Genomic DNA, 23,352 nt, shown 5'->3' on the forward strand with positions numbered 1-23,352 from the left:
TTCCCAATATCGAGGCCCTTCCCTCTTGTCCTGTCACCTGGAAGCTCCAGCCTTCTTCCAGGGAATTGCAGGGAGCCAGAAGGTGCCACCTGAGCCTCCTCTTCTCCAGGATGAGCCCTTCCAGCTCCCTCAAAACTGTTTGGGAAGCTGGAAGGAGAATGCTGGAAGCCCCAAAGTCAATACCCCACACCCCACAGCTGTCAGGAACTGCCAAAACCAGCACCAGCCATGGCGGGAACATCCCTAATTCAGGCATCCCAGATTTTCCACATGCTACCCCCATTTACATGGAAAACTGGGAAAGTGAATGAATCCACGGTGCTCAGTTTGCTTGAATTTATTGGAGCTTCCCTCTGTCCCCATAAGAGCACCTGCCCCCCAGAAGGGCATTGGAGAACATCCCAGATATCACCTTTTTCTTGTAATGATCCAATTCCAGACGTTCAAAAAGCTGCTGGGAATTCAGGCCAGGCTGGATTTCCCAAGAAAATGCTTCCACACAGCTGGAACTAAACCTTCCTTTGTTCTATATCCACCTCTCCTCTGCTTCCCACCTCATCCCTGTGGGTTCCTCCTGCTCACACCATGCTCCCAAATCTGGGGAAATCCCAGAAATCTCAATATTGGAAGCTGTAAACGTGGTTTGGAGGATTCCATGTGAACAGGCATCATAGAAGCAGCTGGATCTCCTGAAGTGCTCTGACACCATTCCATGGAGAAGCTCTTCCAGGGATTGGGAAGATGGGAAATCACCTGTGAAAGGAAAAAGAAGGATTTTAGTGATTTTTAGGGCAAATGAGGCCAGGAACAGCCCCAGAGATCTGGTGCCAAGAGGTGTTGGTGTCCAGGTGTGATGTCCATGATCCTGGGGGTGATCCCAGTGCGATGCTGAGAGATCCCAGTAAGATCCTGCCTGTCCCAGGAGTGATCCAGGTGCAGCCCTGGTGATCCTGGCAGCCCTGCAGCTCATCCAGGTGTGGCCCCTGCGATCTCCCATCTGCTCCTGGTGAGATCCTGAGGATCCCAGGGGTGATCCCAAGGAGATCCCACAGCCTGTCCTGGTGTGGGCTCAGGGGAATCCCACTGAGACCCCAGGAAAATAAGTGAGGCTGAACCTGGTGTGGCCTTGGTGATCCCAAGGGTGAGCCTGGCATGAGCCTGGTGATCCTGGGCAGATTTTAGTGATCCTGTGGCTGATCTTGATGATCCTGAGGAGATGCTGGTGATGCAGTGGCTGACCTGGAGGAGATCCCGGCAGTCCCGCGGCTGATCCCGCTGTGCCCCTGACCCCTTCCTGGGTCCCAGTGGGATCCCAGTGACACCCAGGCCGATTCCCGGCGATCCCTGGAATAATCCCAACATGCTCCCAAGGAAGTCCCGGTGGTGCTGAGGCTGATCCCGGTGGGATCCATCCCGGTGGGATCCCGCTGGCACCGCGGCTGATTCCGGCGTGCTCCCGGTGCCCGCTGTGGCCTCGCCGATCTCGGGGGTGATCCCGCCGTGTGCCCAGCAAATCCCCGGCGGGGCCGCGGCTGACAGCGGCGACATCCCGGGCCCCATGCCGGCGTGTCCCGGGGCTCGGCCGCCGCTCCCGGAGGGCTCCCGGTGCTGCGCGGTGCCGCGGGAGGAGGAGCCGGCGGCCGGGGCGGATCGCGGCGGGGCCGGGCCGGGCTGGGCGCGGGTGGCGGGGGGGCCCCGCCGGACCATGTGAGGAGCCCCGACGGGGCGAGCGGGGCCTCCCCGGCCAGGGGGCACTTGCGGAGCCCCGCGCCCGCCCACCCACCATGGGGGATTTCTACGACCCGGAGCACCCCACGCCGGAGTAAGCGCGGGCCCTCCGCGGCCTCGGGCCCGCCGGCACCGCGCGACCGCCGGCGGCCGGGCCGCTGCCCTTTCCCCTTCCCGTTCCCCTTCCCATTCCCCTTCCTTTGCCCCTTCCCTTTCCCTGCCCCGCCGCCCTTCCCCTTCCCTCCGTCCTCCCGCCGGTCCGGGGTAGGCCGCGCATCCCCGGCCTTGCGTGATGGCCGCGGCCGGGGCGGGCGCGGGGAGGGCGGGCAGGGAGCGCAGGGAGGGCGGAGAGCGGGCGGCGGGAGCGGCCGCGCCGGGGCTGGCGGGTCGGGCTCGGCTCGGGGGCTGTGTCCCCGCTGCCCCTGCCCGTGTCCCCTTCCCTGTCCCGTCCCTGCCCGGGGGTGCGCGGGGGGAGCCGGGCGGAGCGTGTGGACGTGTCCCGGCCTCCCCGCGGGGCCATTTTTCAGTACCTTCTTTATTATTATTGTTATTAATGCTATTTTTCCTAGTTACCGAGCCTCGTCTTGCTTTTACCCTTGGAATTCTCTCCCCCCGGGCGGCCCCTGCCCTGACCCCATTTTCTGCCAGGAGGAAGGAGCCAGGGAAGGGGGAGCAGTCTAATGGCCGGGAACTCTGGTTCTCCTCTGGATGGGGAATTTCACCAACCCACCCCCTTGATCCCGCCAGGGCCTCCGGCTTTATCGCCTCTCCTGAGAAGTCGCTCCGTCCCTGCTGGGTTTCTCCCCCCCCACCCGTTTCCCGCTGGTTCTCAACGCTATTTTTACATTTTTAGACTTTCTTGGCGAAGGATTCAGGGGCTCCATAAACTTTGCCAGCTCAGGGGTGGAAGGAGCAGACGTCTGGCATGGAGCACCCCCCGAGCGATGGCCGGATTTGGAGGCAAAGCTACAAATGGTGGTTTTTTTGAGCAGGGACAACAGAGCAAACCTTTTTTGAGCGAGTTCTGCCCGTGCCCACCTGGAGCAGCTGAGGAACAGCTTCCCCTTGTTGCAGCTGAAACGGTGCCGGTGGCTGAGCCTTCTAAAATTAGTGAGGAATGGAGGATTTCATTTGGAATCCAGGTTGTGTTTTGCCAGACGTGGCTCCCGGGATGGGAATAAATCCTGGTTTACTTCAGTTTAACCCTGGTGGGATGATCCTTTCCTGGAGACCTCCCGGGTCCAAAGGACTCTCTTGTTTGTCCTAAAACTTTTAGGCTAATTCAGGTGTTTTACTTTGGAGTGTGTGGAGGGATCCTTGTGCCCAGGATTGGTCTGGCACTTGGAATTTGGTGTCCAGAAGTGTCCAGGTTGTCTCACGTCGATGTTTGTTGTCTAAAAATGTCCAGTGGCCCCAACCTGGGCTGTTGAAAGGAGCTGGAGCAGCTCCTCTGATGACTTTTAAATGGAATTACGGATTAATTGCTCTGATTTTGGGGTTTCCTTGGGGTGGATGCTCTGTGTTAGGAAGTTTTTGGGAGGTGTCCTGGTGTTTTTAGGTTTGTCCCCATCCCCACCTGGAATCCCAGCGTTCCGTCCGCGTGCGAGTCACGTTCGTTTGCGGCGTGCCCTCGTTTGGATGTGCTTTTCCTAGCCCAGAACTTTTACCTGGAGAAAAGGATTGTTTGGGATAATGGGCTGAAGGTTGTTAGGAGTGTCTGAGGATCTGTTGGGTGTTTGGGCAGAGTGGAATTCACACCCAACCGTGCTGGCTGCGGGATGTTGGTGGCTTCCCCCGTTCTGTACCCGCCGCGGGGTGGGATGAGGAGGGATGTGCAGGGTTGGTTTTTTGGGATGAGTTGCTTTTGGAGCTCAGAACGTTGGGATTGTGCTGCTTGGAGAGGGTTGATCAGAGCTTGGTGAATCCTCAGGCTCAGCCTTACTTTTCCTGGGAATTATTCACTGGATGCTTTGGGTGGGAAGATGCCCTGAGGATCATCTCAACCTTCCACCGTCTCACGCTGCTCCAAGCCCTGTCCAACCTGGCCTTGGACATTCCAGGGATGCTGCTGAGCTGGAGCTCCAGGCTGGCTGGAGGAGGTGGATGCTGAGCTGGGAGCAGAACGATGGCACCTCCATGCTGATGGCTGTGACTGGAATTTTCCTGTAGGAAAGGAACTCTGGCTTGGTTTTACCTCGTGGGTCGCTGTCCATGTCCACCTGTCAGCCAGAGCTTGGATTCCTGGGAACTTTGGTCTCCAGCAGAACCAGGTCTCCTTGACTCTTTGGATGCCTGAATTTGGGCCACCCCAATTCCCAGAGCTCGGAGCTGCCACCACGTCCCACATGGAGCTTCTCCATGGAGCTGCTTGGAATCCCAGACTGGTTTGGCTTAGAAGGGACCTCAAAGCTCATCCAGTGCCACCCATGCCATGGGCAAGGACACCTTCCACCGTCCCAGGCTGCTCCAGCTTGGCCTTGAGCACTTCCAGACATCCAGGAGCAGCCACAGCTTCCCTGTCCAAGCTGTTCCTGATGGACATGGATGGATGTTTGTATCCTGCTGTGAGCAGCAGCCACTTCCATCTCCTGGTGCTTTCCTGGAAGAAGATTCCAAGATCATCCCCATCCTGAGGATGCAGGCACCTCTTGGACCAGTGACACCTCCATGGCAGGACAGAGTTGAGACTCCAAGGATTTATTTTCCTCATGCCCTTCTGTCATAATGGAAACTACATTTATCCATCTGCTTCTGGAGCTCCCCCCAACAGGAATTCAGCTCCCTTTTGGGGGAAGATGCTTTTCCAGCCATCCTGGTGATCCTGCTGGGGCTTGGTGGTCTGGAGGGTTGGGATTTAGGATCAGGGTGTGGAACATTCTCTTGGTTTTGTTAACATGACCTGATGCAGATTCAGACAGTCTGGAACTTCAGGTTTTTGGTTGTGGTTGTGGCTGTTCCCAAGGATTATTATTTTATTTTTAATGTTCATTGGAGCTGTAGACTCTCCCAGGCAGTTCCCTGTTGGTGTCACTTTGGGACTGGATGGCTTTTTTCTGGGAATCTGGATTCTATTTTCTGCCTTTCCCTAAGGAAAACCATCCATAAGGTTGGTTCCTTCTGCACAAGCTCCTGGCAAACGTGCTGTGGTTAAACACTCACATTTAGATCCTGGAGTGTGTTCCAATCCACCTGGGAGATGCTGAGGGGAGGGAAAAGCTGAGTTTTCCACCTGCATTTCCTTGGAATGCTCCTCCCCTTTATTAAGGGAATTAATGATGGTCCCACAGGCTGTGGGATGGAGAAGGAAAAAGGAGAAATTTGACTCTTGCTGCCTGAGTGTGTCCATGGGTTTTCCAGCTTTAATGTGTCTGGAAAGTTGGATTATTTAAAGAAAATGCACTTTTTTTGTTTGAATGGGGAATTTGGGATCCTGTCCTGGGATATTTCCAGGAATGGGGCAGCTGGAGCTCCTTGGGGCAGCCTGTTCCCAGATCTGCTGATGGAATTGTAAATAGGATTTGTTTGGATATTTAGAAGGGAAGAGAGGATTTATAAACACCTGTTTTTAATGGGCATTTTTCCTTCCAGAATTTTAAAACTCCTTGAGGAAAAGTCTTGAGGATGTCCAAGTGTGGCTCTGGTTGATGGAGTGTTAAAAAAAAAAAAACAAACCACCAGAACAGGTTTTTTTTCTCCTTGATTTTTTTCCTGACTTTTCCTGTTTTTTGGAAGTAAACTTCCCAAAAAATTCTCCAGAACTGCACCTCTCCTGTGAGCTTCAGCTTGTTGGGATCCACCCCAGAGTCTACAATCCCCAAAAATGACATGAAACTGGGCCTAAAATTCAGGAGAATATGAACTAGAAGTCCAAATTTAGTCCCAAAATGTTGATGTGAGGAAGAGTCATCAGGCTGGATCAGGAAGGAGCTGGAGCTCCTTGTGGAGCCCCATTTCCAGTGGATTCCCTCTGGATTGCTCCAAGATTTTCCAGCTTCCCCAGCATCTCTGTAATTCCATTATTCCCTTCCTGTTTGAAATGCAGCAGCAGAAGTTTTCCAGCTGGAAATCCAAAGTGTGTCATTCCCAGGTAGCAGGAAATATAATTCCCAGCTTTTTGCAGTGTGGAAATCCAACAGGAAAAAACTCCAGAGCCTGGTGCTTGGTGTTTGCGTGCAGAACCCATTCCCAGTTTGGAATTTTATGGCAAATTTCTGCTGTAAAGGAGCATGAAAGGGATTTATTCTCTCCTGTGGAATTGAGAGCAATTCCCAAGGTGTCCCTGCTCCTGCTGGGCAAAATCCCAGGACATTAAACTTCAGCTATAATTAGGTAAGAAATAAACCCGTGGAGAATTTTTATTTATTTCTATTTACTTCTATTTATTTCTATTTATTTTTGTCAAAGGAGTGACTCTGAGCTCAGCCAGGACTGGCCTTGCAGTGTGCTGTTTTATGTTTTTTGGGTTGCAGGTTGCAGCTGCTCCCCTGCATTTGGAGGATTTGGGATTTCAGGGTCACCTCATGATTGGGAATTGCTTTCTTGGTAAATTTGGGAAGAGTTTGGACTCAGAATTGGATACTTGGGGCTTTGATCTGGTGAATTTTGGGAATATTTCTTGTTGCATTAGGAGTGGTGACGTTGAAATTTCATGGTTTTGCCACAGTGTGAATTTTGGGATGGAGGGGACAGGATGGCTTCAATCTGTGTCCCAAAGACAGAATTCCTTATTTCCCGAGCATTTTGGGAGACAAAGGTGCCGTGCAGTGCCTGGGGGGGTGATGTCATTCAGGCTCCATCAGATCCGGGTTGGAATTTGCTGCCCCATTGATGGAAAATCCCCCGGGGTGGGGCCAGGGGCTGGAAATCCCTGATTTTCCCCGGAAAGCTGAGTGCTGGATGCTGGGGGCCATTCCCAAATCCTGCCCCTTTGAGGGAGGGGCGTTGCTTTGCTGCTCTGAGATTTTTAGCACAAATCTCAAATTCTTTGCTCAGCTCAGGTGGAGCCTCAGCACCTCCAGGGGCTGGGAATGAATCCCAATCCCTGGGAATGAATCCTCATCCTTGGCAATGAATCCCTGGTAGCAACAATTGTAAGTAAACTAGGATTTTTCTGATTATTATTTTAAAATTCCTAAATTCCTCAAGTTTTCAGGACTTCCTCCTGAAATCCTTTTCCTGCTCAAACTTAGTCTAACTTAAATTGAGGAATTTACAAAGAACAACTTAAAAAAAGCAACTTGAACAGAGGAACTTGGCACAGATAATTTTGGGATTTGTGCAAAATTATAAAATTGTTTTTTTTTTCCCTACTATTCCCACTAATTCCTACATTTTCAGTCTTTGTGCTGGTAGGGGAAATGTTTTGATGGTGAGACAAAGCCTGAGCTTTAAGCCTGGCCTAACCTTGGCTTTAGGACAGTTTTAATTTGAATTAGGAATTGTTAGGGGGGAAAATCCAGAGTGAAATGATGCACTTGGCTGCTCTGATCCCAGCAGTGCCCCACACCTGTGCCCAGAGTTTCCATGGAATTTTGGATTTGGGGGTTCCTTGTACAGCTGGGTTTTAATGTGGATTTTTGGGTTCTTGGTACAATTGCCACCCATGGTGTTCCACAGGGAGAAATCCCTGGGAAACCATCCTGGAGTGCATTTGGGTGTGGATCCAGGCCCCTCCTTCCCTCTGCACCCTGGAGGGACTCAGGGATGTGCCCAGATTTTGGGATTTAAGTTGGGAAAATGCAGTTTGAATTCCCTTTTCCCTGTGGGATTTTTCCTTGGATGGCTCTTTGTGCCCAAGGGGGAATTTGAGGCAGGGATTACCTGGGAAGTGATCCCATGGCCACTGATTTATGGGAAGGTGCTGCTGGAATCTCCTTCCCTGCTCCCAGAGGAGGAGGGGAAAATTTGGAATTCCAGTGGGGGTTTGTGCCTGTTTTGGGTCCCACTTCCACCCCCATCCTCATCCTCATCCTCATCCTCTCCCTCCCTGTACCAGGTAAATCCCTTTCCCATCTTTGCTTTTCCTGATTCCTGTCAGGATTTCAAGTGGAATTTCTTCTTCAGGTGTGCCCTGGGCAGAAAGCGAAAAGCAGGATTTTGGGGGAGTTTGGGAATAATCTGGGTATTTGTTTCTTTACTGGATCTTTTTCCTGAAACCCATCCTTGACTTCTCTAAAATCCTGGAATTATAACAGATAAATTATGGAATAATGAATAAATGAAGTCACTCATTCCCTCCTCTTTTTGATAAATGAAAGGATAAATCCTTATTTTCAATATATTTATCTCCTTCTCTCCCTGGAATATCAAGCCCTCCCTGCTCTTTCCTATTCCAGCACAGGAGAAATGGTGTCACTTCCTTTGCTCCAAACTTCCAGCTCCAAACTCTCATGGGAATGTTGTCTAAACCAGGAAATGGAGATTTAGGGAAGCAGGAGAGCTGGATTTGGGGAAGTGCTGCAGCACAGGTACTTTGACCTCATTTTCCAGGGAACTCAGCTTGGATTCCACCTCCTGATTAAATCAGATTTTTTCCAGGGATTTTCCTTCCTCACATGAGTGCTTTTTCCTTTCCATTCTCCATGTTTTTTTTGGGGAAGGAGCAGGATTTCCTGTTACCTTCCCAGCTCTTTTCCTGCTTGTCCATTCCCCATTTGCAGTGTGGTGTTTTTGGGAGCAGGGACACCTTGGGATATTAAAAGCCCAGTGCTCTGCATGAAAGACTTCCCAGGAATTCCTCCCAATATTCCATTCATATTCCATGAAGCACAGGGACAGCTGCACTTTTGTCCTTGCTTTTTATCCCACGTTGGGGATTCATAAACAGAGGAGCAAAGGCACTTTCAGGGGGTGTTCCAGCAAATTCTTCAGTTTGGAGGATGGAAATTGAGGGGGAAATTTGGGATAGATATGTGGAAGGAATTCCTGGTGAGGGGAGTGAGGCACTGGAGCAGTTTTCCTAAAGAAACTCTGGATGTTCCATCCCTGGAAGTGTTAAAGGGCTGGGAATGGGATGAGCTTTAGGTCCCTTGCATTCTGGAATTTTGAGATTCTGTAATGAGAGCAGCAAGAGGGAATTTCCTCCCCAGCTCCCAGCACAAATGGATGCAGCATCCAATAAAAATGGTAAAACCCACCTGGAGAATTCCTTTGGATCCTGTTGGAATTCCAGATTTCCACCTGAGGTTTGGTTTGGTTTGGTTTGCTGCCTTAGCCCTGGTGTGGATGAGGGTGATGCTCCATGGAATTCCAGGATATTTTGTGCTAAACCAGCCTGAACAAAACAGGTTAATTCCCAATTTCCTGGCATTTGGTTGCCTTTCTTTGGACATGGAGGTGGCTTTCAGATGGATCCCTGTGAATTCCTGAGCTGAATTCCTGCTGGGAATGGACCCTTTCAGCTCCCAGGGCTCTTGGGCTGCTGATACTTAGAGAAAAAAAAGTTCCATATTTTCTTCTTTTAAAGGGAAGAAAAGAAAAAAACCTCAGTATTTAGGGGAGATGAAGTTCCTAAAGTTTTGTCTTTTAGACTTTAGAAGCCTGAGGGCATTTTTTGGGCTCCTTTTACATAAGGAAAACCAGGATAAAATCTCAATTATTGTGTGGGTTGCATTTAACAAAGGGAGAAATCTCCTTCAGCTCAACCTGTTGAAGCACCAAAAAATGCTGGAGCTGCTGAACCCTAGAATTAAAGTTAAATTTTACTTTTTATCACCATTCCCATGACAAAATTGGGATGTTTCCATCAGGAGAGAAGCTGATAAAGTTTTAATATAAGAAATTTAGTCAAAATATGGCTCCATGTGAGGAATTTTAGTCAAAATTTGGTCTCAAATAACAAATTTTGGTTGAAATGTGGGTCCATATTAAAAAAAACATGGAAATGTGACCCATGTAAAGAATTTTGATATCAGTGTGGTTCTGTAGCCTTAAAAAAGCTTTTCCTGGAATTTAATTGGTGTTTAATTTTTGGTTTTTAACAAAATTAGTGCATCAAGCTACTGGAAACAGATCAGAGGTGGTGAAACTTCCTGGTGGTGGGGTTATTTTTTTGTTCTATGGTTGCTTTTGTGGTTTTTTAGGTTATTTTAAAAATTTCTTCAGCACTTCTCAGGGTGTTCAGTTATATTTTGGGTTTTCCCAGGAAGGAATTCCATGTTCATTTTTTCATCCCAATTTGGTTTTTGGTGCCTGCAGGGAGCAAGGTGCAGCTGAGGGAATTGCTCCAAACCTGTGGAGCTGGAAAAGTGCTGGAAAAGTGCTGGGTTGTGTGTTGGGATGGATCCTGAGCTTGGAGCAGGAGGATTTTATGTAACTTCATCTCAGTGTGGGAGGAATTGAGCACGAGGTTCCTGAGGGAACGGCAGCGCCTTCCCTAATCCTGGAATTCTATTTTTATTTTTTATTTTTTTTTAATTTTTTATTTTTTTATTTTTTATTTAATCTGGGGAGAAGGAAGAGGCTGGGAAGGAAATGGAATCTATAACTACTTTTAGGAAGGTCAACACTTTTTATTTTAATGGATGGAATCCCAGAATCCCAAATGGTTTGGGTTGGAATGGGATCATCCTGTCCCATCCCACTATCCCAGGTTGCTCCAGTTCCCATCCAGCCTGGCCTTGGACACTTCCAGGGATGGGGATCACCTGTTTCCTCTCTCTTTTTCATGCAGGATTTTCTGGGATTTGAAGGATTCTGTGACTCTCCTTTCTCCTGTCATTAATTATCCTTGTTGTTAATTATAAACACAAAATTTAATTACCTCTCTCCCAATATACAGCTGATTAAAGATGGATGTTTGTGTATAAAGGGAGTTATTTTTGCTTTAGAACCCTCAGCTTCCACCTGGTGGTTGTGGTTTTCTGCTGCATCTGTTTAGGAAGTCTGGAAAATCTTCCTGGAATCACTGAGGTTGGGAAAGACCCTTAAATCATCAAGTGCAAGGTTTTTGTTGAGTGCTGACCCCACAAAACCTCAAACCCAAACCACATGATGCTTCCTGAGAGACCCAAACTCCTCTTTTGATGACCCTGAAATTGCAAACTCCTTTTGGGCCTTAATTCCAGTCTCAGGGTGCTCCTGAATCTGTGGGGTTTGGAATTCCTGCTTTGCCTGGCCCCATTAAATCCCATCCGCAACTCCCAGCTCTTGGATGGATTCAGCCCCCTTGGTGCTACTCTGGGAATAATTTTAATAAGCTGGATCAATTGGATGGGAGCCTTGGAGGGGCAGGAGAATATTCCTGAGGGGAAAGTTCTTCCCAGCACTTCCCTTTGCTCCCAGTTCCCAGCTGGTGATGGTTTCAGTGGGAACGTGGGCGGTTCTGCTTCCGTCACCGCGTCCGGGTTGCTCTGAAATGAAAATTTTGACTTTTTCTTCCAGAATTTGGATATTTCTCATTGAGCTGATGCTTGAGGTGGAAGTTTTCTTTGAAAAGCTGATAAAATGTAGGAAAATTCCAGCTCTGTGCTGTGTTGGAGAGGGATTTTGGGATCTCTGCAGATCCAGGACAGAGGGATGGGTGAGCTGTTGATGTCTTGCCTGAGGTGTGTTGGTAGGGCCAAAAAATTCCCTGACACTCTGCAGGGAATTGAGCAAAGCAAGAAGAGGGAGTTGTGCTCCTGTTCCCTCTTCCCTGAGGAGAAACATCTTCACTGTGGGATTGAGGCAGAGAACTTGAGTGGAAAATTGAGAAAACCCAACTTTCCTGTTGGCTCAGCATGGAGAACGATCCTAATTAATTCATTTTCAAGCTGCCAGGATAGGGATTAATTATGCAAATAGCCAGGGCAGATGCACAGCAGTCAGACCTTCATTAATATCTTTAATTTCTGTCAGTGAGAGGCAGAAACTTCCAGCTATTCAGGAAAATACTCCAATGGAAAGAATCCCAAATCCACCTTTTTCAATCACATTTTTGAAGGTTTGATTCCTGCAGTGTGTTGGAGACAACACCAAGGCAGCAGCAGCTCTCTCCAAAAAGGTTTGCTCTGCCTTAATCCATGTGGGATTTTCCAGGGATTTTTGGAGCCTCCCAGCTGTGCTGTGCTCCCCTCAGAGCAGGGTTTGTGTCGGTGTTTCCCTCACTCCATGTCCCAAACCCATCCCATCCCAAACCCAGGTGTACAGGGTTACATTTCTGGTTCCTACCTGATTTTCACACCTTCTTCTCTCTTTTTTTTTTCCATGTTTCCCCGGCTGGATTGCAATAGAGAAGAAGAAAATGAGGTGAGTAAAAATCAATTTCAGCATTCCTGGATCTCCTGTGAGCCCAACTGGGTTGGTTTGAGACATTCTTGGGAAGGAAGGGCAATAATTCCCATTAAATTTGGAAAGGAAGGGCAATAATTCCCATTAAATTTGGAAAGGAAGGGCAATAATTCATTCTCATTAAATTTGGGAATGAGGGGTGATAATTCTCATTAAATTTGGGAAGGAGGGGTGATAATTCCCATTAAATTTGGGAAGGAAGGGCAATAATTCCAGTACCACTTTTGCCACAAGCACATGGGCGCTGATGGCACAGCTTGGTGTGGGTTGATGCTGATTATTTAAAGACTTAATTTGTAAAAATAATGAGTTTTGCTGCCTGTGACTCAATGAATTTATTGGGAAAAGAGAAAACTTGGAGGCCTGGGATAGATTTTAATCTCCTGACTTTGGAATGAGAGCTGTTAATCATTTTAGATGTATTTTTTTTTTTTCCATTTTGGGTAATGTTCCTTTTCTGTAAAACATGAGAGGAAGGAGAATTCCTCTTCTCCTGCAGAGCTTTCCCAGGAATTCCCACCTATTCCATTTACCAAGTTACCTGTGGAGAGTGTTTGAAATTCTGGAAAATCATTATTTTGTTCAAGTTGCTGTTATTTAAGGAAAAAAATCCCTGGAAAGGTGAACACGTGAGGGGAAATATCCTGGAACGTGGCAGCTCTGCTGAGCTGACTGTGGGAAGGGGAGGAATGGAAATGTGGCAGCTCTTTTGTGACTGCAGATCCCATATTTGGGAAAAGTTGGATCTGTCCAAACCCCCTTATTCCCAATCTGTTGTGCTTGAAATTAGAAGGATTTTGATCAAAATGTTGACACTTAAATAATGGTATCAAAGTTTTAGCAAGAAGGAAAACTCTGAATTGCTGGTTCCAATATTTTTAACTGTACATTTATTCATTTATTATTTATAATTAATATGATTTAAGAATCCAGTCCCTGATAAGAATTTAGGTTCAGATCTGTGGAGATCCTTGGAGAGGAGCTTGCTTGCTTCTGTTGTCCCAGGTTGCAGTAAAAAAAAAAGTGGGAATTTCTGGTTGTAAGGATAATAATTAATCCAGGAATCCCCCAAAATGCTGTTCCCTCCCTTTCCAGGAGGCTGAACTTCTACACGAGTGTGGCCTCAGTCAGTAGTGTTCATATTCTCCTTCATTTTTCTTTCAATTAATTGATAAAAACTTGTGGATTATCCCCAGGATCACTTTTGATGTGTGGATTCTCTGGAAAGCAGGGATGGCATTTTCAGCAGGACTTTGTGGAGATGGTTGTGAGTTGTGGTGAGAGGAGCCCATTTCAGAGCTGGAGATGCTCCTTTTTTCCAAAACAAATGTTTTGGGTGCTCTTTTAGCCATGAAACTCCTTTAAAATCATCTCTGAAATGTCCCATCATAAAAAACATGGATTTCAAGGAAATGCTTTTGGGTTTTGTGCCCAGTTTTCCCACAGTGAAGGGAATTTGATGCTGTTGGGTCACCAGGACAGGTCAAGGATAGACCATTAAAAGGTACTCTCAGTGAAACCCCCAGTGTGTTGGAAAAGAGGATTTTTTGGGATATGTGATGTCCCAGGGTGCAAAAAACCCAGGATTTCTAATCCACCAATGTCTCATTAATCATTTACTGCACTGCTTTGAGCTTGAGCTGCTCCACGTTGTTTTCCATGAGTTAAAGGATAACAAAATCCTTAATAATTCACAGGGGGCTGTAGGAAACTGCTGCTGCTGCCAAAAATGTGCTCATGGCACAGCTACAGCAGCAAAACCCAGCTCTGGACAATTTGGATACAACGCTTTCCATTGGAATTAGGGTGAGCACACAAAATGGAATTCCCAGAGCAGCTGTGGCTGCCCCTGGATCCCTGGAAGTGTCCAAGACCAGGTTGGGAATTGGAGCAGTCTGGGACAGTGGAAGGTCTCCCTGCCCATGGCAGGGGTGAAATGGGATGATCCTGAGGATCCCTTCCCCCCAAACCTTTCCAGAATTCTGTGATTCTGGTGCAGTTAGGATTTTTGGAGATAAGGGCTGTTGACAACAAAGCCCTTTTCCCACCTGATCTCCAGGATTTTATTCCTTGGACACAGATGAGCTCTAAGATTTAAAACAGAGGGAGAAATGCCCAAATGAGTGAATATGGGTGCTGTGTGCTCTGAAAATTCCTGGGTTTGGGCTTGGAAGGTACTGAGTGAGCTCCTGGGCAGGGGGCAGCCAGAATCTCCTGGTGGGAAGGACGTGGAGCTTGGAGCAGTCGGTTGATCCAGAGGTGGCGGAGTCATCGCGCACCACTGGGTCCTGATGGGAATTCCTGGGGAGCTGTTAATTAATGCTGGGCTGGGCCTGAGCCTGGGGACTTGCAGGAGTTAGTAATGACCAGGAGAAGGCTGTTGGGGGAAGGTGGGAAAGGATGGGGTTTAAATTCCTGCTGTAATTGTTGTTGGTCTGGTTTATGCTAGAACCAGATTGCCCAGTCCCAGAATGGTTTAGGTGGGAGGGACCTTCAGGATCACCCAGTGCCACCCCTGCCATGGCAGGGACACCTCCCACTGTCCCAGGGTGATCCAAGTGTCCAGCCTGGCCTGGGACACTGCCAGGGATCCAGGGGCAGCCACAGCTGCTCTGGGAATTCCATCCCAGCCAGGAATCCCTTCCCAATATCCATCCATCCATCCGTGCCCTCTGGCAGTGCAGCCATTCCCTGTGTCCTGTCCCTCCATCCCAGTCCCTCTCCAGCTCTCCTGGAACCCCTTCAAACCCTGGAAGGAGCTCTGAGCTCTCCCTGGAGCCTTCTCCAATACTGGAAAGTTGCATCCAGGTAGAGTCACATGAAAACAAATGCACTTTAAGCTTTAAACTCAGAGTCTTTTGTAGCCTGGGTCCACAGAAACAGCATAAAAAAGCAGAGTTTTGCCCTCAATTAACTTCATAAGCTGAACTCTCTTTAAAGAAAATAAGAATTAAATGATAAAAGGACTTTGAGCTTGGTCATTAATAGTCAGATAAAAAGCCTCAGCCCAAACCTCAGAGGAGGCTTAGTTTCAAGCTGGAGCAGTCTGAGGAATTGATTTTTTCAGGACAGAGTGGGGCAATGAAGACAGACCCAGGGTATGCATTTCTCTTTTATCATCATGAAAAATTCACCAGGTGAAAGAAAACGCTGCAGAACTGAGTTCAAACCCCTCAAAATCCAATTCCTCCAACAGCATCTTCTTTTTCTTCCGCAGGGCAAGCCTGAAACGGTGCCGAGAGCCGGTTTTATCAAAGGCCCCGTGTTCAAAGGCGTCGCCTCGAGCCGCTTTTTGCCCAAAGGCACCAAAACCAAGGTTAACCTTGAGGAGCAGGGAAGACAAAAAGTGTCTTTCAGCTTTAGTTTAACCAAGAAAACTTTACCCAATCGATTCCTGGCTGCTCTGGGAAACGAGAAACAAAATGAAACTCCCACCCCTCCAGCGGTTCCCCTTCCCACTGATTTTAACCCCAAAAATAAACTGGACCTGGGGGACACCGCCAGTTCAACTGAGGAATCTTCCCCTCCAAAACCGAAGGTAGAACTGGGGAAGATTCATTTTAAAAAACATTTACTGAACGTCACGGCAAAGCCACCCCCGGCTCCGGCGGCTCCGGTAACGGAACCGGTGGCCTTGGCCGTGGATTTTCCTCCCACGCCGCCGCCTCCTCCGCCCCCGCCGCCACCGCCGGCGTCACCGATGCCGGTTCCCGGAGCCACGGCCCCGCCGCCGCCGCCGGTGACGCCGATGCCGGCGCTGCTGCTGTCGCCGCCCGGCGAAACCGAAGCCCCCGTGCCGAGGGAGCCGAGCCACGCGCTGCCCAGGGAGGCCTTGGAGCCGGACGCCAAGCAGGATCCGGCGTCGCGCGGCTCGGAGGAACGCGTGGCTCAAACCGCGCCCGAGCAGACGGAGATAACCCCGCCGAAGGAAGATTCCCATATTGGGAAGGAGGATGAGGTTTCTGACGGCTCGAAGGGTGCTCCCATGTGCTCCCGGAGGCAGGGGGCCAAGAGGAAGTTCTCCCAGTCGGACGGCGCGCTGCAGGGCTCCGAGTCCGACGAGGATTCCGTGAGGACCTCCTCCAGCCAGCGGTCGCATGAGCAGAAGATCTCCAGCACGGAAAAGGAGAGGGATTCCAGACGGAGCTCCACGTCGCTCCGGGGGGATGACCTGAGCAAGTCCTCGTCACGCTCCAGGTCGGACAGGGATGAGAAGTACTCGAGCTATTCCAAATCGGAGAGGGACTCGCGGTACTCGTCGTCCCGCTCGCGCTCGGACAGAGAGAGGAGGCGAAGCCGGTCTCATTCCCGTTCCCGCTCCGATCGCAGCTCCCGAACCAGCTCCTCCTACTCGAGGTCGGAGCGCTCGCATTACTACGACTCCGACCGCCGGTACCACCGGAGCTCCCCGTACCGGGAGCGGTCGCGGTATTCCCGGTCGTACGCGGACAGCCGGGCGCGGGAGAGCTCGGACTCGGAGGATGAGTACAGGAGGACACATTCCAGGTCCAGCGACTCCCGGCGTACGTCCTCCCATTCCTCCTCCTCCTACAGAGACTCGAGGTCCTCTTACTCCAAGTCGGACAGGGACAGCAAAGTGGAATCGTCTCACGCCGACGTGGACAGGCGAGGGAGGTCGTCTTCAAAAGCCGATCGCGATTCCAAAAGGACTTCCGAAAGTGAAGTATCCAAAAGGTGCTCTCCCCTCGATGAACTGGGCTATCGGAAGGGGACATCCCATTCCAAGCCCGACAGTAATGTGAATTCCTCCCGCTATAAATCCACCCCTTCCAAGGCCCCCGCACCAAAGCCTGATAAATTTAAGAGTTCTTTCTGTTGTACAGAATCGAGTGAAGAAATCAAGTCCAAGTCTAATTCTCTAGATTTAGAGACCTCTTGTGTAAAGAACAGTGAGATCAGGGTGTCCAGTGTGAAAAAGTTGGAAAGGGAAAAAACACTTTCTCCGTTAAATCAGTTCAACGATTCTCCCGCTTTGCCAAAGGTCGACGAGTCCAAGGCGGGTTTGGCGAACTCAAAATCTGAGGAACTTGCAGCAAACGAAGGCCACGACAGTGTTAAGGAGCAAGAAACGTTCTTAAAGGCAAAACACGATCCCTTAAGAACGTGTTTCCCCACGGAATCGAGCGTGAACGGCTCCCCGGAGGGCCAGGATGAGGGTCTGGCAACCTCCAGTGCCTCCAAAGCAGAGGATGTCGCTGCGCCCTCCGACCACGGCCCGGGTCGGTCGGAAGCGTCGCCTGCCATCAAGATGAGCCCGTCATATCCATTGCCATCCAATGGGGTTGAGAGCACGGATGTGTCCCAAGAGCAAGAGCTGGATGAGTCCCGGGTCCAGTCCAGCGAGTGCAACAGCCTGTTCCAGGAAGCGGAGCCTCTGGAGCCGCAGCAGCTGGAGGAAGCCGCTGCTCTCCCTGTCGTGAATGTAGATCCCGCTAAAACTGTCCTTAAGAAGTTGGATGAGGAGGTGACTCCATGTGACAAAACCAAAGAACCCGTTTTTTGCTACATTTCCGACGATGCCACCCCTGGTTTGTACCACTCGGAAGTGGAAATCGAAGCGGAACCCGCGGATTTGAAAGTGACATCCGAGACTTTCCTGGACGTGCCGGTGGAGCCGCAGACGGTGACATGCGATTATGAGAGCGCGGAGGATTCCCATTCCAAATCTGCCGGGGAGGATGAGCACGGGCAGCCTTCCCAGAGAATCAGCCTGGCAGTGGAAAGCTCGAGCAGGGATTCCTCCCAGGATGGCTGTTCCCAGAGGCTCCAGTGGGATCATCCCGTGCCGGAGGAAAGCGTCTCCTCCAAATGGGATGTGCCACCACCGGCTGTGCACCAGGAACCGCTGCAGCATTCAGAAGCTGAAGAGATGCTGGAGTTGGATGCTCAGCCCGTTGATCTTGGCTCAACAAAAGGCAAGTCATCGTTCCAGAATGAACATTCCTACTATTCAGAAGTGCCGCTGGAGCACCGCGGCAGAGAGGTCGTGGAGGAAAGTGCAGTTTCCACCGAGGGAGCTGAGCTGGATGAGCCAAGGGTTCAGTGTCCTGGTGTAGCGGCCGAGAGGGATGAGAAGAACGAGCCCTTGGTGGCTTCAGCTTTTCCAGACGCTTTGTATCCCTCCTCCGATGTCATTGTCACTGCAGAGGACATGGAGATGGTGACCCAAGCCCCGACGTGCGACAGCAGCGGCAACACCTCGGAATTCATTCCCGCCGGCCACGACGATTATTCCGACACGGGGGACAGCGACAGCGAGGGGGGCAGCGAGGACAGCGACACGGAGGACTCGGATTCCGATGATGGGACGCCACGGAAGAGGCTCCAGTCGGTCGTGGTGGTTCCCAAGAATTCCACCATAGCCATGGAGGAGAACAGCCCGGGCTCCTCCCGGAGCAACCGGCGCTTCTCCGACCACTGGGATGACGAGCGGCCCGAGCCCAGCAGACCCTACTATGAGGAGAGGTCAGAAAACACGGGGAGTAAAGGTGGTCCCCAGGTGGAGAGCAGGTGTTCTCCCAGGGGGATGGAGAAGAGTCCGGCGAGCTCCACGGAGCTGAGCAGGAAGGAGCCGGAGGAGCTGCGGGCAGATCCGTGCCAGGCCCAGAGCGACGGCGTGGACAGCACGAGCCAGGCCGACCTGACGGCCGATTGCCACGGCAAAGCCGGCACGGAGGAGAGGATGGTGCTGCCGGATGTGGTGGCCGTGGGGAGGCCCGTGGGCCGGCCGGAGGAGCAGCCCTTCTGTGTCCCGGAGAGTCTGGAAGGCACTGACGCGTCCCGACACCAGATGGGCTCTTCCAAGCCTGACAGTCGACAAGGGCAGGGCGGGCTGAACCAGTCCGGCCTCGGAGACTACTCCAGGCTGGATGGCTTCCGTGCCCCGGAGGAGGTGGGTGCTGTGGGCTGGGACTTCTCCCAGTCAGAGAAACCCAGCAGCACCTACCAGCAGCCAGACAGCAGCTTTGGGGTGTACTCAGGCTACGTTTACCAGCCGGGCTCGGGAGCCTATCCCAGCTCCCAGAGCTACTGGCAAGGCAACGGTTACTGGGATGCGAGGGCAGGCAGCAGAGCCTCCGCGGTGAACTACGAACGCATCCAAGGGCAGGTGCCCGATTCCCTCACGGAAGACCACGAGGAGTTTGAAGAGGATGAGCGTTGGGATGAGGAGTGCAAGCCCTGCTTTCCCAGCCCCTCTGGAAAATCCCAGCTGCCCGGGCAGAAGGAAACGGGCTCGGTGCAGGCACATGAGATCAGCAGCAATTCCACCAAGGAGCCGGTGCCGGGCGGGGAGAAGAAGGAGGAGGTGAAAGCTTTGGAAAAAAACGACATGAAAGAACGAGGCCCACCAAAAAAACGGCGGCCGGAGTTGGAGAGCGACTCGGAGAGCGATGGCGACTCCGGGGAGAAGAGGAAGGGGAAGCTGGAGGGGGAGCAGGTGGAGCCAGCACCACAGGATTCCTCCATGGTGGGCAGGTTGTGCATCATGGACGACTTCAGGGACCCCCAGCGCTGGAAGGAGTTTGCCAAGCAGGGGAAGATGCCCTGCTACTTTGACCTCATCGAGGAGAACGTCTACTTGACAGAGAGGTAACTCTGCTTTATCCTTGTCTTAATTCCTGGTGCAAGTTTGGGAGTTCACTTCCATTTGGTTCCAGGATGGTTGGGTTTTTATGGCCAAACTGGCATCCTTTGGAGGGAGGGGCAGGGATGTTGCATTCCCCACACCTGGCAAAACCACCTTGGTTCTCTTCTCCTGGAGAGAATCCCCCAGCTTGACCTAGACAGTCCCAAGTGCCGAGAAGGGTTGGAAAATGGGAGAATCAGAGGGAAAGGTTGATTAATTTATATCTTTTATAGCTTTACCATTTCTGCCTATTTAATGTCCCCAAATGCCAGCTTTCTGTTGGCACAGGGAATTCTCTCTGGGTGTGGGAAAGCTTTTGGACAAACAAGATGCTTTTCCAAAGCTTTTGGTTACTTCAATGTTTTATTTATCATCTCAGAGGAGCTTTTTTAGATCTAATGGCCATAATTTGTTTTTCTTTTTCTTATGGATTTTTTTGCCTTGTTGAGATCCACACTCCAGAGCATTCCCAAATCCTTCATGGAAGTTAAAATATGAATTAGTGGATGCTCTGCTTTTTGTCTGACTCTGGTTTTCTCCTGTTTTTCATCCTCTCAATTGACAGCAAAGCAGAGGCTGAAGTAATTTGCTCTCCAATTTGCCTTATTAAAATAGGGATGTCCAAATAAACATAGACAGGGAGGAGAAAGGAAAAACAGCTAAATAGGAAAAACAGCTCTCTTTAAGAAATCACTTTTTATCATCACAAAGTCACCACCAAGAGTCCCTGGTTATTCCTGTCTCTCCTGGTGGTTATCCTAGGATTGTTCAGAAATTTATTTTCCATTTTTTCCAAAAACCACTGATAAGATTGAGGAGGAATTTCCCCACCTGGCTGCTGTCTCACCTGTATTTCCATTCCTTGGCTTCCCCAGGAAGAAGAACAAATCCCACCGGGATATCAAGCGGATGCTGTGTGAGTGTCCCCCTCTGTCCAAGGAGGAGCGGGCACAGGGGGAGGTGGCCTGTGGAGAGGATTGCCTCAATCGCCTGCTCATGATCGAGTGGTGAGTGGGGATCCATGGACTGGCCTGGAGATACCCTGGGAATCCCTCAAATAACCCAGGAATTCCTGGGAGGGAGCAGTGAAGTGTCTGTGCTGGCCTGGAGCTGCCAGCAGAAGCTGTGGCTGCTCCATCCCTGGAAGGTTTCAGGGCTTGGATGGGGCTTGGAGCAGCCTGGGGAAGGTTTCAGGGCTTGGATGGGACTTGGAGCAGCCTGGGATTAGTGGGAATGTCCCTGCCCATGGAATGAAATGATCCTTAAGGTCCCTTCCCACCCAAACCATTCCATGGTTCCATGATTGAAATCTGTGGATGATCTGGACCTCACAAGCTCTTGGATCTCCTTTCCCCAGAGCCTCTCCAGCCTATGGCTGGTGTCTCCTCTTCCCTCTGGAAGAGGTTTGCTGCTCCATGGGAGCTGGAGGCAGGGACAGGGTGCTTGGGGATTCCCCCTGGCACAAGGATTGTGGAAGGGTTGGAATTACCTGGTAGAATCCCAAGTTTTGCTTTTATCTCATAGACCAGACCTAGGGCAGGGAATATCTTGAAGGAATAACCCCCAAAACAAGGGGAGAAAAGCCCAGTTCTCCCCACTGGGGTGCCCTGCTACAGAAATACAGCAGGACCAGCATTCCAAATATTTTTATCTTCCCAGAAAGAAACGCTCTGCATTTGCATGTTGACAATCACGTGGTTGTGCTTTTTATAGCAAACCACATTGGAAGGTTTCACACGGAATTCATGACGATTATTTGGGATTTATTTCCCATCAGAACCCTCTCTGTTGGTGCTGTTCTCCTGCTGGGAGTTGATTTGCTCTGTTCTCTTCCCTTCCCTCAGCTCTTCCCGCTGTCCTAACGGTGACTACTGCTCCAACCGGCGCTTCCAGAAGAAGCAGCACGCGGATGTGGAGGTGATCCTGACTGAGAAGAAGGGCTGGGGGCTCAGAGCTGCCAAGGACCTGCCATCGTAAGCCTTCCCTCTTCCACAGCCTCTTCCTGCTCTTTTCCTCCCTCCTGCAGGGAAAAGGACCTGTGGGTCTGGATTTCCCTGAGAGGCTGAGGTTCTTCCAGCTCGGCCTTGTCCCTGCTGGGTGTCTCTCTTCCTCTTTGGCATCTTCTGTTTGATCTCCCACTTTGGTTTTGCTCTTCCTGGTTTCCCAGCAGCCTTTCCATGGTTAATTCCTGGGATGAATCTGCCTCCCCTTTCTCTGTCCCTGCTTCACTCCAGTTCTGTCCATTCTTCTGTTCCCATCTCTGCAAAACTTCTCTTTCTGAATCCTCCTCCTCCCCTTTGGACAGCAAGAATATCCTGAGGGGATCTTTCCTCCTGTTGTTAACTCAGGGCTGTAATTCCAAGTGCTGATTTAGGTGAGGCCAGGAAAGGAGAGAGCAGTGAAGACACTGAAATCTCCTGGATCAGGATGGGGAGACCAGGATGAGATTTTCTGGGAGAAGGGTGTGCCCAGGAGTGTGCCCTGGAAAGGGAACAGAGCTGGGAAGGGGCTGGAGCCCCAGGAGGGGCTGAGGGAGCTGGGAAAAGGAGAAAAGGAGGCTCAGGGGAGCCCCTGTGGCTCTGCACAACTCCCTGACAGGAGGGGACAGGGAGGGTCGGGCTCTACTCCAGGGAACAGGGACAGGAGGAGAGGGAACGGCCTCAGGCTGGAAATTGGGAAAATTCCCTCTTGGAAAGTGTTTGCCAGCTCTGGCCCAGCTGCCCTGAGCAGCTGTGGCTGCCCTGGATCCCTGGAAGTGTCCAAGGACGGGTTGGATGCAGCCTGGGACAGTGGGAGGTGTCCCTGCCCATGGAATGGGACAATCTCAAAGTTCACTTCCAACCCAAGCCATCCTGTAATTCTGTGAATATATTAAATATATAGAACAAATCCTGCTCCAAGGGGAGCTTCATCCTTCTGTCACCTTCCCATGTGACAGCATAAAATCCCAAATTAATCAGAATTCCCTGAGTTTTAGGCACACACCACAAGGATGGCCAGGCTGGGAGTTGTGTTCAGAGAATCCACCTGAACAGGGATTATTTTGTATTTATCAGTGTTTTTTTTTTTTGCTAAGAAAATTGATGTTTTTCCCTTCCTCTTGCAGCAACACTTTTGTTTTGGAATACTGTGGGGAAGTGCTGGATCACAAGGAATTCAAGGCACGGGTGAAGGAATATGCCAGGAACAAGAACATCCATTATTATTTCATGGCCCTGAAGAATGATGAGGTATTGGCTTTGGGAAAGGCTGGATTTAGCTGGGTACAGCACCAACTCCTTGGGAATCCATGGAGCAACATCCTGAATCCTTTGGGAATATTTTCCTGAGGAAGGGAAACTTCCAGCTTTAGAATTTTTTAACCCAGTGCTCAATTCCAACAAAATTGTGGCAGCTTAAATGTATCCCAGTGTCCTTCCAAAGGAAAAGATGGAGCATGGCACATTGTTCCATCCATGGGAGAAAAGTTTGAGAAGATGCTCCAAACCAAGCTCACCCTTTTTGGGTGCCCAAATACAGCAATAATCCACATTTCCTTTCACATTCAACTCAGTGAAATTGGGATATTTTAAGCTGGCAAAGTCCCTTTGTGCAGGATTGCCACTGGAATATTTATATATGGGATATCCTTAATTATTTATGGCTGCTTCAACCATGGGATGTGGAGCTTGTGAGAACAAGGGGGATAAATAGAAATTCCATCTCTT

General features: G+C 50.4%; 2 protein-coding genes across 3 annotated transcripts in view; one reads left to right on the forward strand and one right to left on the reverse strand.

Moving 5' to 3' along the window:
- Positions 1 to 322: 322 nt before the first annotated feature.
- LOC116997774 lies at positions 323 to 1,600 on the reverse strand. Its single transcript, XM_033062874.1, has 2 exons — positions 1,116 to 1,600; positions 323 to 753 (listed from the first exon to the last, which is right to left on the reverse strand). Exons 1-2 carry the CDS (start codon positions 1,558 to 1,560, stop codon positions 527 to 529), a joined length of 672 nt encoding a protein of 223 aa, XP_032918765.1. The 5' UTR covers positions 1,561 to 1,600; the 3' UTR covers positions 323 to 526.
- A 90-nt stretch (positions 1,601 to 1,690) lies between these two features.
- SETD2 (SET domain containing 2, histone lysine methyltransferase) overlaps positions 1,691 to 23,352 on the forward strand; it is a 48,265-nt gene continuing 26,603 nt past the window's right edge. For both annotated transcript variants that reach the window (XM_033061392.1, XM_033061400.2), the window contains exons 1-6: positions 1,691 to 1,822; positions 11,940 to 11,955; positions 15,215 to 19,608; positions 20,521 to 20,652; positions 21,490 to 21,618; positions 22,752 to 22,875. In XM_033061392.1, the coding sequence (XP_032917283.1) occupies positions 1,785 to 1,822; positions 11,940 to 11,955; positions 15,215 to 19,608; positions 20,521 to 20,652; positions 21,490 to 21,618; positions 22,752 to 22,875 (4,833 nt within the window). In that variant the 5' untranslated portion in view covers positions 1,691 to 1,784. The remainder of the gene's footprint in view (positions 1,823 to 11,939; positions 11,956 to 15,214; positions 19,609 to 20,520; positions 20,653 to 21,489; positions 21,619 to 22,751; positions 22,876 to 23,352) is intronic.

This window comes from Catharus ustulatus, chromosome 1 (genome assembly GCF_009819885.2).
Source record: "Catharus ustulatus isolate bCatUst1 chromosome 1, bCatUst1.pri.v2, whole genome shotgun sequence".
NCBI classification, from domain to species: domain Eukaryota; kingdom Metazoa; phylum Chordata; class Aves; order Passeriformes; family Turdidae; genus Catharus; species Catharus ustulatus.

Coding starts and splice junctions, on each gene's coding strand:
- LOC116997774 (XM_033062874.1), bottom strand. CDS start 1,560: ATGGGGCCCGGGATGTCGCCGCTGTCAGCCGCGGCCCCGCCGGGGATT. Junction 754..1,115: donor GATCACCAAGGCCACACCAG/GTTCAGCCTCAC, acceptor TTCCTTTCACAG/GTGATTTCCCATCTTCCCAA.